Source organism: Chrysochloris asiatica, unplaced genomic scaffold (assembly GCF_000296735.1).
Source record: "Chrysochloris asiatica unplaced genomic scaffold, ChrAsi1.0 scaffold00032, whole genome shotgun sequence".
In the NCBI taxonomy this organism is placed as follows: domain Eukaryota; kingdom Metazoa; phylum Chordata; class Mammalia; order Afrosoricida; family Chrysochloridae; genus Chrysochloris; species Chrysochloris asiatica.
Genome location: NW_006408550.1, coordinates 196,867 through 208,555, shown reverse-complemented (window position 1 = coordinate 208,555; position 11,689 = coordinate 196,867). Strand labels below are relative to the sequence as shown.

The 11,689-nt window shown below is 41.4% G+C and overlaps 1 protein-coding gene across 1 annotated transcript in view; it reads right to left on the bottom strand.

The window, feature by feature from the left end:
* Positions 1–2,248: 2,248 nt before the first annotated feature.
* PIK3CG (phosphatidylinositol-4,5-bisphosphate 3-kinase, catalytic subunit gamma) overlaps positions 2,249–11,689 on the bottom strand; it is a 41,960-nt gene continuing 32,519 nt past the window's right edge. Inside the window, exon 11 of the mRNA XM_006859266.1 lies at positions 2,249–2,734. Within this exon, the coding sequence (XP_006859328.1) occupies positions 2,456–2,734 (279 nt within the window). The 3' untranslated portion in view covers positions 2,249–2,455. The remainder of the gene's footprint in view (positions 2,735–11,689) is intronic.

Below are 11,689 nucleotides of genomic sequence, written 5' to 3'. Positions count from 1 at the left end.
GGTTTCTGAGGAGCAGCTGGTGAGCTTGAACCACCAACCTTGCAGTTCAAACCAACCTTGCAGTCCAGTGCAATAATCTTACAGTGCCACACCAGGACTCCATAGCTGATCTAAAAATGCCATAGAACATCTACTCTCCATTTATAAAGAGGCTTAAGTGTTCCATTCTCTGTACAGGGGAGTTAGCATGATTTTAAAAGGATGGGTTGTCAAACAAAGAGGTGTTCTTACTAGATGCGCTATGACCTAACAGAAAGGCACACTGGGTAAGGAAGCAGAGAGACCCACAAAGGCCTTGCCTATCCTGCTTTCTGATGACAAACATCTGGGCAATTAGAAAACACTAACATCCTCTGAGTCCATCCCAAGCCAATTACATTACAATCTGGGGATGCAGCTAAGGAAATGGTATTTTAAAAACCACTCCTTGTGATTATTATTTGGAGCCAGGGCTGGGAAACTCTGGGCTTTTGCAGACATTAAAACCAAGGTTTGGGCCACATCAAACTCAAACAGGTATCTCTGTTTAGAAAATTTAAAAAAATTAAGCACACATTTATATCTGACCATATTTACAGTGAGATACTCTTTGCAGGAGTCCTGGTATGGTGCTGTGGGTTAATGAGCCAGACTGCAAAGTTGGTTTGAATCACAAGGTCTGTGGCTCAAGCTCACCAGCTGCTTCTGGAAACCCTATACAGGGTTGCTATGGGTTGGAACTGACTCGATGGCACTTATCAACAAGAGCAACTCTTTGCATAGAGTTATTTCCATGTAAGTTATTAAATATAAGTAACTAAAAATATTTCATAAGTACTTTAATGATCTTTCTCTAAGGCTAAACAACACTAACCATAAATAACAAAATATTTAAGATTAAAATAGTTTTTAAAGAAGACCTTGTAATTATTTTTAATGAAATAATCTGAAGAATGTGTTGAAGTTTAAAAGTCCTTTAAACCTAGAGATGGATAGGACAAGTAGTGTTCTTCCTAACTCGAAGTACTTTTTAGATATCAGATCTCTTCTTCTGTTAACAATAAAAGAAAGCAAAATTAAAGAAAGAAAAAACTTAAAAAACAAAACAACACTTCTCAGACCAGAACTTAAAATGAAGGTGTTTAGAAACTAATATGTATCTTCTAGAATGTCCCCTTTAATAATATCATATTTTAAAACTCTACTAAACATCTTTACAGATAAGTACCTAGAATTTCAGTAATTCTAAAGGAGAAATTCTTTCTAGAGGAACTTTTGAGTTCTAGGGTAAAGGTGTCCTTAGAGATTTCACAACTTTGTGTAACCGTTCGTGGCAGGCTGGGAATAGAGGACCATGGGAGGCAGGGAGAAAGGGTAGAAATGTAAAGGCACCAAGTGAGTCCTTTCAGTTGTTTCCTGTTTCCTGTGCTGAATAATACAGGCTACGCTCACTAATTGTATCTGAAAATTCACTCTTGTGGGTAGACCAGAGACAAATGATCTCATTTCTATTTTTCATATTCATAACCCTGGATCCAGACCACAGAGCATGGTAAGGGCACAAAGTTCTAGATTGTCTATTTTGGATTTATCTGTCTCAGTTGTGTACCCTGAAAAAACTTGATTGCAAAAGACAGTGAAGAAATTAACTCATTCTCCTTGCTTTTAACATCTGTAGACTCCAAAGGGATGTTTGGAAGCACCGTTTGAGGAGCGAGACAAAGGTTTCGATCATGGCATTTTTTTCTGTAAGGAGCTTGTGTAACACAAGGATAACAAAAATTGAGAGTAAATGAAAATCACATGAAAATAGCTATCACCAATTTTGAAGAATTTCCAGAAGCACGCAATAAAAAGGTAGTCACAACTGAGGATCAATAAGGAAATCCTATTTACCTGAGAATGTTCTCCAGCATCACTGAGACAAACAGAAAAAACAAACCTGAAAATAAACTTGTTGTTCTTGTTAAGTGACGTAGAGTCGGTTCCAATCCATAGCAACCCTGTATAGGGTTTCCGAAGAACAGCTGGTGAGATTGAACCATTGACTTGGTGGTTCAAATGACTTTGCAGTCCAGCGCATTAAGCCGGCCTGGTGTTGGTGGTGTTGGTGATGTGCCATGGAGTCGGTTTTCCAAGGCTGTCAATCTTTATGGGAGCAGAAAGTCTCATCTTTCTCCCACAGAGCCGCTGGTAGTCTCAAACTGCTGACCTTGAGGTTAGCAGGCCGACTCATAACCACTATGCTACGAGAGCTCCTTTAACTCAGCCTAGCACTGAGTATTATATGAACAAACAATCAGCAGTGACACTTTTTTTCCTCCCAGTCAAGAGTTCAGCTAGGAAAAGGGCAGTATTTCTGAAGTGTCAGCTTTTACAAATGTTCTATTATGTTTTAAAAGTCCAAGTTCCATGATGGGCATGCTAATTTAAAACTTTTAGGACACTAAGATGTTTTTAATTTTAGCCTAAAGTACTAGGCTGAATGTTTCTCTCCTTGTTTGATACCAAGAACAAGATGTAGGAACCAGTTAAACTGGACAGTCCATCCTTTGTCTCTGCAAACTTCAATCTGATCCAGAAAATACTTTTTAGCATCTTCCTCATTTTTCCCTACTGTTAGGGCATCTCGAATATATTCAATATCTTCTTTGCTTGTTAACTGGGGCATTCCAGTCATCAGCATCATAGAGAACAGGATAATCAGCAGGTTTGTGTGATGACGAAGGGCTAGGTAGGCCCTGGCACAGACATCCTGGAGACAGAAGAAAAATACTGTGAATGTAGCCCTGGTGGAACAGCGGTTAGACACTCGGCTGATAACCGAAAGGTCAGTGGTTCAAGCCCACTAGCCACTCTGCAGGAGATGTGGCAGTCTGTTTTTGTAAAGATTAGTAGCCTTGGAAACCCTATGGAGTCAGAATCAACTTGGTGACGGTGAGTAGTTACATCTGAGTCAGCTGAGATCACTAGGGTGTACTGAAATTTACATACCTCATCATCCATGAAAAGAAACCCTCACCTTCTAGGCAGGTGCCTGCCTCAGAGGAAAACAAAACTCAGTGGGAGCATAAACTGTCTTTATAATCTCTGTAGGATTTTAGTGTAGTTGCACTATATATAGGGCATGCTCAAGGACATCTTATTGATACAGATATGTTTCAATGATTACTCTACCTTTTAATTTGGTCTCTTTCTGAGGAAATTGAGAATGGAAATTTCTATAGTCTCTGAAGAGGAATGAGTCAGGTCACACATTACACTGTAATGAATAAATGTTACAATAGAGTAAATAATGTTTGCCAAGAGCTAATGAAATCCAAAGAAGTGATGGAAATGTGGTGTTTGTGATTTAGTTAGTTTGTATTTTTATTTGACACTTTGTTTTATTATAAGAAAACATGATAGTTTTTCACTGTTTCTCAAAATTATTGAATGAACAATTTTGAAGTTTTAATACACATTCTGAATATTGAGTGAGAGGGCTTTAAAAATACTATCTTGAAACAAGGTCATTAGACAGGCCAAGCCACTTCTCAAGCATTTGGTTAAGGGTATAACTCCACTAGACCAGGGTCTTTTGGGGAGGGATTCATCTGGGTGTGCAGCCTCCATGTGGTTAGGGATGACGGTTTCAATGTTATTTATGTTCTGTGTTTATGGTTGAGTTAAAAAATCAATATCTTGTCTTCATTTCCACAGAGAATAATTTGACTTCGACATCTTAATTAACAAATAAGGTGATGTATACATAACTGTAGTCTATCTAGATCCACGGCCCCTGGCAGAATGTCAAGATTTAACTAGCATTTCTTGCTCTTGCCTGGAGGTTTGGGTAATTGTGATCTGCACCAAGGTTGTTGTTGTTAAGTGTTGTCAAGTTGATTTCAATTCATAGCGACCTTGTATAGGGTTTCTGAGGCTGTATATCGTTGTAAGAGTAAAAAAACCTTATCTGTCTCCTGAGGAACAGCTGGTGGGTTTGAACTGCCAATCTTGTGGTTTGCAGTCCAATGATAATCCTACAGCACCAACAAGATAGGGATTTCTTAAGTTACTCAGTCAGTGGTGGTTTACCTGTGGTGTCTGAGATAGGTGGATCTGAGCTTTTGTTATCTCTGAAAAATGGTCAAACTCCCCTTTCCTTATTTGTGTAAAGGGATACTAATGATAGTTAGGGTGTTCCAAGGTGGTGCAAGAGTTTAATGCTCTCGATTGCTAATGAAAAGGCTGCAAGTTCAAGTCCCCTATGGTGCCTGGGAAGAAAAGCCTAGAGAACTACTTCCAAAAAGTCATTTATTGAAAAGCCTATAGAACCCAGTTCTGTTCTGACGCACATGGGGTCGCCATGAGTCAGAGTCACCTTGACTGCAACTGGAACGGGAGAGAGGAAAGATAGTGATGACGCCTACCTCACAGGGCTGTGTGAGGACTTCCTGAGGCAAAGCACACAGGGTGCTCACCCTACTCTTATTATTATCACTATTAGTTTGCAAGACTAAGTAAAAGCCAGAGAGGGAGATAATAAAATGAGCTGAGAGAGCAAAAGGATAAGGTATCTGGCAAAATGGGGCAAGAGCTTTGGATCTGAGCCACTGTCAGAGAACTGAGACCTTGAGTAGAGAGGGGGAGACTGGCATTGCCTTCATCTGGAGCCTGAAGCAGGGTACTGCTTGGACCCGGACTGGGCTGTGCAGTGTTAAGGCACCACTTAGCTGTGGCCACCAAAGTTGACTGTACTTCAGGAGAAGTACCAGGGGTTGGTTTTAAGTTCTCATGCTTTTTCTTCCAGCCTTGGCCATCATTTCTTTTCCAATCACAAAAACCACTGGACTATTTTGGCATCTTTGAAGTGAGATAACATGTATAATATGCTTGGCACAGAGGCTGACACAGAAGGAGGGCTCTGTCAGTGTGGGTCCTCTCCTTTCCCTACTAGGGAGGGTAGGCGGGCTTCCACATCTACTCTGATGAAGTGGGAGACTTGAACGCCTGTTTGCTCAGGCTTTGCCTGCCCTGGCGCCCAGGAAGAGGCCCCACTGCATTAGTGCTCTTGCATTCTTAATGATTCCACTTAGGCCCAGAAATCGTTTTGTTTTGCTCATCTGTAAGACCCACTGAGGCCTCTCTTGGTTCCTTGTTGATAATTACACAGGCTAAGTGAAGACTTCACCCCAGCAGCAGCCTCATTAACTGGTCAGTTGGCACAGTTTTCATCAGGGCGTAGACAGGGATGCTTTTCGATTTTGAATTAAAGCACTGGTATGGATTGAAGTGTGTTCCCACAAAATATGTGTTGTAAATCCTAACCTCTATGCCTGTAGTTATAATCCCACTTGGGAATGGGTATTCTGTTAGATTAATGAGATAGGATTAGTGCTAGATGTGTCTTGAGTCAACCTCTTACAAGAGACAAAGGAGCAGATTAGGAGGAAGGACTGATGACAAGATGCATGGAGATGCCTAAGGAACCAGGAAATAGAAGCTGAAGAGACAAGGACCTTCTCCTAAGCTGACACAGAGGAAGCCGTCTCCTAGGGCTGTTGTTGTTGTTGTTAAGTGCTGTCAAGTCAGTTCCGAATCATAGCAAATTTGTATAAGGTTTCCAAGGGGTGACTGGTGAGTTCAAACTGCTGACCTTGTGATTCAAATTGACCTTTTGGTCCTGTGCTTACCCTACAGCACCACTCCAGGACTTCTTGGGTACCCTGAATTTGGATTTACAGCCTCCTAAGACTGAAGTTGTCAAGGACTTCATTCTTCTTGAATCAACTATCAACACTCATGGAAGCAGATTTGCCTAATGCAAACAACGTATTGCATTAGGCAAATCTGCTGCACAAGAACTTTTTAAAGTGTTAAAGAGCACTGAGGTGCGCCTGACCCAAGCCATGGTGTTTTCAATAACTTCATATGCATGCGAAAGCTGGACAGTGAATAAGGAAGACCGTAGAAGAATTGATGCTTTTGAGTTATGGTGTTGGAGAATATTGAAAGTGCCATGGGTTGTCAAAAGAACCAATAGATCCATTTTGGAAGAAGTACAGCCAGAGTGCTCCTTAGAGGCCAAGATGGCTAAACTTCATCTCTCATACTTCGGACATATTGGCAGGAGGGACCAGTTGCTGGAGAAGGACATCATGTTTGGTAAAGTGGAGGGTCAGAGAAAAAGAGGAAGACCCCCAACGAGATGGAATGGCCAAGTGGCAGCATCGATGGACTCAAGTGTGGCAACAATAGTGAGGTTGGCCCAGGATCGGGCAGTGTCTCGCTATGAGTCGGTACTGACTCAATAGCACCTAACAACAACAACAAAAAGGAGTCTGGTAGCGTAGTGGTTACAAATTGGGCTGCGAAATGCAGGTCAGCAGTTCGAAACTACCAGTAGGAGAAAGATGAGACTTTTTACTTCTGTAAAGATTCAATGCTTAACTATAACTCTAGTACCAAAAGAAAGGCTTGCTTACATAAATCTACCACCCCCATAAGTCTTGGAAACACAAGAACTCATAACCATTTCAGGGTTAAAACTTTGACTTGATTTGTTAACTGGCCCAACTATCAATTCACTAAACTGAAAACAAATGACTTTGTATCTACAGTCTATTCATTTCTACATGCCAGTGAGCTAAAGCTGCCTCAGAGAACCCACGATCACAAGGAATAGGCTAACTTTTTCTTAGAACCAAAAGCTTCCATTCTCTTCAAGCAATAAAGAGGAAGTGAAGTAGTACTGTACATAGATCCACAAAAAGCAAGTAATCTCAGTGCCATCAAGCTGAAACTCCAGGAAAAGGGCTAAGGGGAGAAATAGTCATACATATTCATGGATGAAAATAAATATTCCTGCCTACTTACTTTTCCTAAATGGTAGTGGCACCCCCTCTATGTGCTGGAGGAAGGAGACAATAGAGAAAAATAGTATTTCAGTCCAAGTCAGAGGCCTTTATTATTCTTTTCATAAACAATTTACTGGCTAGCCAATGTCTTGAAGAGTTATTTGGTAAAACAGAGCTCACTGATGCAGAGACCTAACAATGCAGGAAGGGGCACTTTGTGATTAACCTGGAAGCAGAAAGAGTGTGACTGATAATTGCCCATGTATTTGTTGAGTTTGAATTAGGATTGTTATCTTTAAGAAGGAGTCCTAGTAGTGTAGTGATTCCACATTGGGCTGCTAACTGCAAGGCCAGTAGTTCAAATCCACAGGAGAAAGTTGAGGCTTTCTGCTCCTGTAAAGATTTACTGCCGAAGAAATCCTACATAATCAGGGTCCCTATGAGTTGGAACTGACTGGATGGTACACCACCAACATGACCAAATTTAAGGGTTTCTTAAAAATGAGTCTCAGATTAGCCCTTTCTACCAAGGAAAGCCGTTTGAACTGCAAGGTTGGCAGTTCAAGCTCACCAGCTGCTCCTCAGAAACCCAATACAGGGTTGCTGTGGGTCAGAACCAACTTTACAGCATTTAACAACACCACCAGAGAAAGAGTTGTACTGCTTTCTTTGTAATTCTTTAGATAGAAGCTCCTTAGAAACATAGAGACTACCAATAAACTGTCCTACTTGAGTCCAATATTCTAAGTAGCCTGTCTGCACATATATGTGTGTGTATATTTCCTTCTAGCTATATTTCAAAAAGGATTTAAGGTGGATTGTTTGGATATATAAAATCCAAAATAACTTTAACTAGAAGTTGTTGTTAAGTGTCGTCGAGTTGGTTCTACCCCATAGCGACCCTATATAGGATTTCCAAGGAGAAGAGCTGGTGAGCTTGAACCATCAACCTACAGTTCAAACTGACTTTGCAGTCTAGCGCATTAACCCGTAATGCCACACCAGGACTCTTTAATTAGAAGTAGGTGGAAACAAAAGAGGAGAATAAAGGAAAGGATCCATGGTGTATTGGGAGGAAGAGACAAATTTTTAAAAATCCTATATACTTGTTAGAGGCTGCCTTCAAACATATCTCTAGCCAAAATGAAAATCTAATCAGTTACTCTACCCAGTGTTCAGAGGTTTAAAAACCAAACAAAACCCCCACAATGCTTTGGTTATAAGCACAGTTTTTCTAGAGACTAAGGCCAGAGAAAAATTTCACAGGAGGATTGTTACAGAATACACTTTGTAGCCTGGGGAACAATGTCTGATAATCTTACAGTAGACAAAACAATTCTCTGGAAGAAACTAAACACTGAGAGAATGGTGTTAGTTGGAAGGTTATTCTCAATCAGTGTTTAAAAGTCACAGTAATTTAACATCTTGGCACTAATGCCCCTATATCCTAATGGACTAACACATAATCCAATCCAAGGCCTCCTCTTCAGACTTGGATACCTATCTCTTCCAGAAAAGTATTACATTCGGTAAGCTTATTCAAGTCCTGACAATTCTGTAAACCCAGACAAGTTCTCATCTGGGGGAGATGTCACACCAATAGATTCAGACTCCTACAAATGACTGATGCTGGACCCTTCCTAGAGAGCATCTCCCAGTGGTTAGCATGGAGATGGATTGAAGCACCAAGCATTTTCAGGCAACAGGTAGAAGCGACCAAGTGATTTCATGGGTGAGAGTGCAAATCACAAGAAGGGATTCTTTATTCTTTGACAGATAAACGAATCATCTCCTTCGGCAAAACCTGTGAACGCTACAACTTGTGTAAGGCAGAATCGAGTCAGACAAGGAAAACTTAACTATTTTCTGCTGTAACAAACATTGGAAACATAGAGGCTGCACCCTGTCAAGGTGAAAAATTTCAAGACTTGGGAAAATCAAGACAGCCCCTTCCCTTTGTGTTCCATCTCTCCCAGATTTCACTGTACTTGACCCATGTCATAGGACTTAATGACAACAATTTGTGATTAATCAATTGAGCTCCAAATGGCTTCTTTGCTCTGCTCTCTACCCCTTAATATAACCCATGTACAGCTTCAATTTGGACCCAAATTTCCTTTTCAAATTAACTTCTACTGCATGCTCCCATATCTATGTTCTATCCACTGAACAACTGTACTTTTAGTTCCTGAATTCTGACTGTATGAACCTTTCAACCTCTGTCCTTTGGTCATGCTCTTCTTTCTGCGTCTATGTTCCTTCCCCTCCCTGCATTTACCTGGCAAAATGAACTTGAACTCAGTCCACAGGCCCAGATAAAAACACTTCCATCTTTGGAAAACCCTTTTCTATCTCCCAGGGCAAGGCCAGTTGCTCCCTCTCCAAAGCCTTGTTAGAAGTCTTGGCACAAACTGTGTGTACACCTCTCCTGCTGTGTCTTTTATTTGCATCCCCTGTGCCCAGCACAGTTCCTGCCACACGTAGATACTCTGTAAACATGATGCATGGGTGTTAATATTCAGAAGTCAAGCCCAGTCTTGAGCAAGATGCATTGCTTTAAAGTCGAGATGATTAGGGAACATTAGTATTTGAAAGCAAAGACATCTTGCTTTGCCTAGGGCAGTACCTAAGGCTTTGTGCCTGGCCCAGGGCCTGAAATGTAGTAGACATTTAATACATGTGTGTTGAATTTGTGTCTTATTTCATATGTGGCAGGACAGAGCTTGGTGACAACACAGCCTGGCCCCTAGGGTAACGATATAGACAATTATAGATCCAGACAATCCTGGTGGCTACCACACAAAGGAAAGGGAGACATAAGTGAGCAACTGTGAACAGCAGTGAGGTGGCTGGGAGTCCTGAGGAGGGTGTCAGATGACAAGTTCCCCCAAGGGCCAGGGACTAAGTCTCCAGCAATGCAAATGGCAGGAGGGAACAGGGACCCTGGTGAGGTGTAACTGAGGCAGAAGCACAGTTTAAACAACTTGGGATCCAAGGTTACAGGGAGATCACAGCAGAGGCAGGGTTTTGCTGGATAATGGTTCTTAACGTCCTGAGTCAGGTCTCTGCAAGAGTCTGGGCATGGGATGAACCCTCAGGTTGTGAAGTTGGGTATGTCTTGGCATGGGGACAGGGGGACTGTCAGCACTGGAAATGTGCAGGTCCTGAAAGAACTGGCAAGAAAACTGCCACCATCTCCTAACTTAAAAGAACACAGTGATTGAGCTCCAGCTTTCTTGCCTATAAAATGCTTCTTAAGAGTGACATCTAGGGACACTGCCCCTCAAGTGCAGCCTTCAAACTGTCTGCTTGGCACAGATGTGCTCCTGAAGGTGTTTTCTGGCACTTTGTTTCTTAAGCCTAATTTGACACACGCTTGAAGGTATTCCATGCGCAATGAATATCTTCAAAATGCTTATTTATATGAAGCCAAGCTGTTGAGTTTCCTTGAGGGATGTCCTATATTGAACTTGTACCCCACTGCTAACAGTGCCTGTCCTACTTCTCTTGGCACAGGCTACTATTCTGCTTGAGGGAAAAATGTAATATGTATGTCCATAAGTAAATTTCTATAACACTGTGAAGAGGGGCCATCTGACACTCAAATATTATAAACCACTTGGTTTATAATTAGGTTTACTTCCTTTTCTGGTATATGGCTATTCACCTGCATCTTGAAGGCTTATTAACTTCCATGTGATGGTAGTTGACCAATTTGTACCAAAATTGCTCCTTTATAAATTCTTAACATATATCACAGGGAAAGCAGAAAACTTAAAGAGGATCTGGTCTGATCCAATGCTCACCTTCTGTAGGAACTGCCCCTCTAGCATTCACTCAGCAAATGCCCTCTGAGAACTTACTATGTCTCAGACCTAGTGGAGGGGGATACAGGTCCGACATGGCCTTGTGCATAGACCTTACAGTCTGAAAAGGGTGAGGCAAACAGTAAACTACAAATAGTTCTAAGTCATGAAAGATGAGAATAGGAAATATGTGGGAGCAAAGAACAATAGGAAGGGACCTAACATTTAAGGTTAAGGGAGGACATTTCGAGCAGAGAGACAGCTGTAAGGAAGAAGCAGAGAGACCACTGTGAGAGAAGAAGGCAAGGAAAGAATAGACGGGCACAAGACCTTGCAGACCAAATTTAGACTTTTAGATTTTACTCAAAATGGAAAGGAAATAGAAAGATACTGAAGGGCTTTAAGTTAAGGATGAACATTATACCTATTCCTTAAAATTCCACCATCTGTCTGTCAGTTTGTCCTACTGTGGTGGCTTGCATGTTTCTGTAACACTGGCATTCCAAACCCTTCCAACAAAGCAACAAGAACCAAAATACAACCTTGAGTATCGTCCACATGAATTTAGAGACCATCTCAAGAATTGATTTGACTTGGTTTTCCCTGCATTATAATATAAAATAGACACTGGAGGGGGAGATAAAGGAATAGTCAGAAACATCACCATAGAAATCTTGTAAGTCCGTCTTCTGCCTATAACTGATTGGAATACCTAAAATGGGGCTACAACGTGCCCAGTGAAGGAGGCTTCCTTTAGAGCCTCTGCAATACATAAGACTATAGGTAGAAGCCTGAACCATATCCAGATCTCCAGAGATGGGAAATTTCCACTTGAAAGGACGAGCAGACCAGCCTGGAATGGCTAGAAGAATAGAAGAAACTTCTTGAAAGAAAGACCTATAGGAAAAATACAAAACAACAGAGGCAGATGGACTGTTACTACAAGAACAAACAAGTTGCTTGCCCAGGAAACATCAAGGCAAGTGATCGGGTCCCCTCAGTGCAAACCCCCTTTCAAGACTAAGACTCAATGGGAATACACGCTCTGATTGGTGACCACGCTTG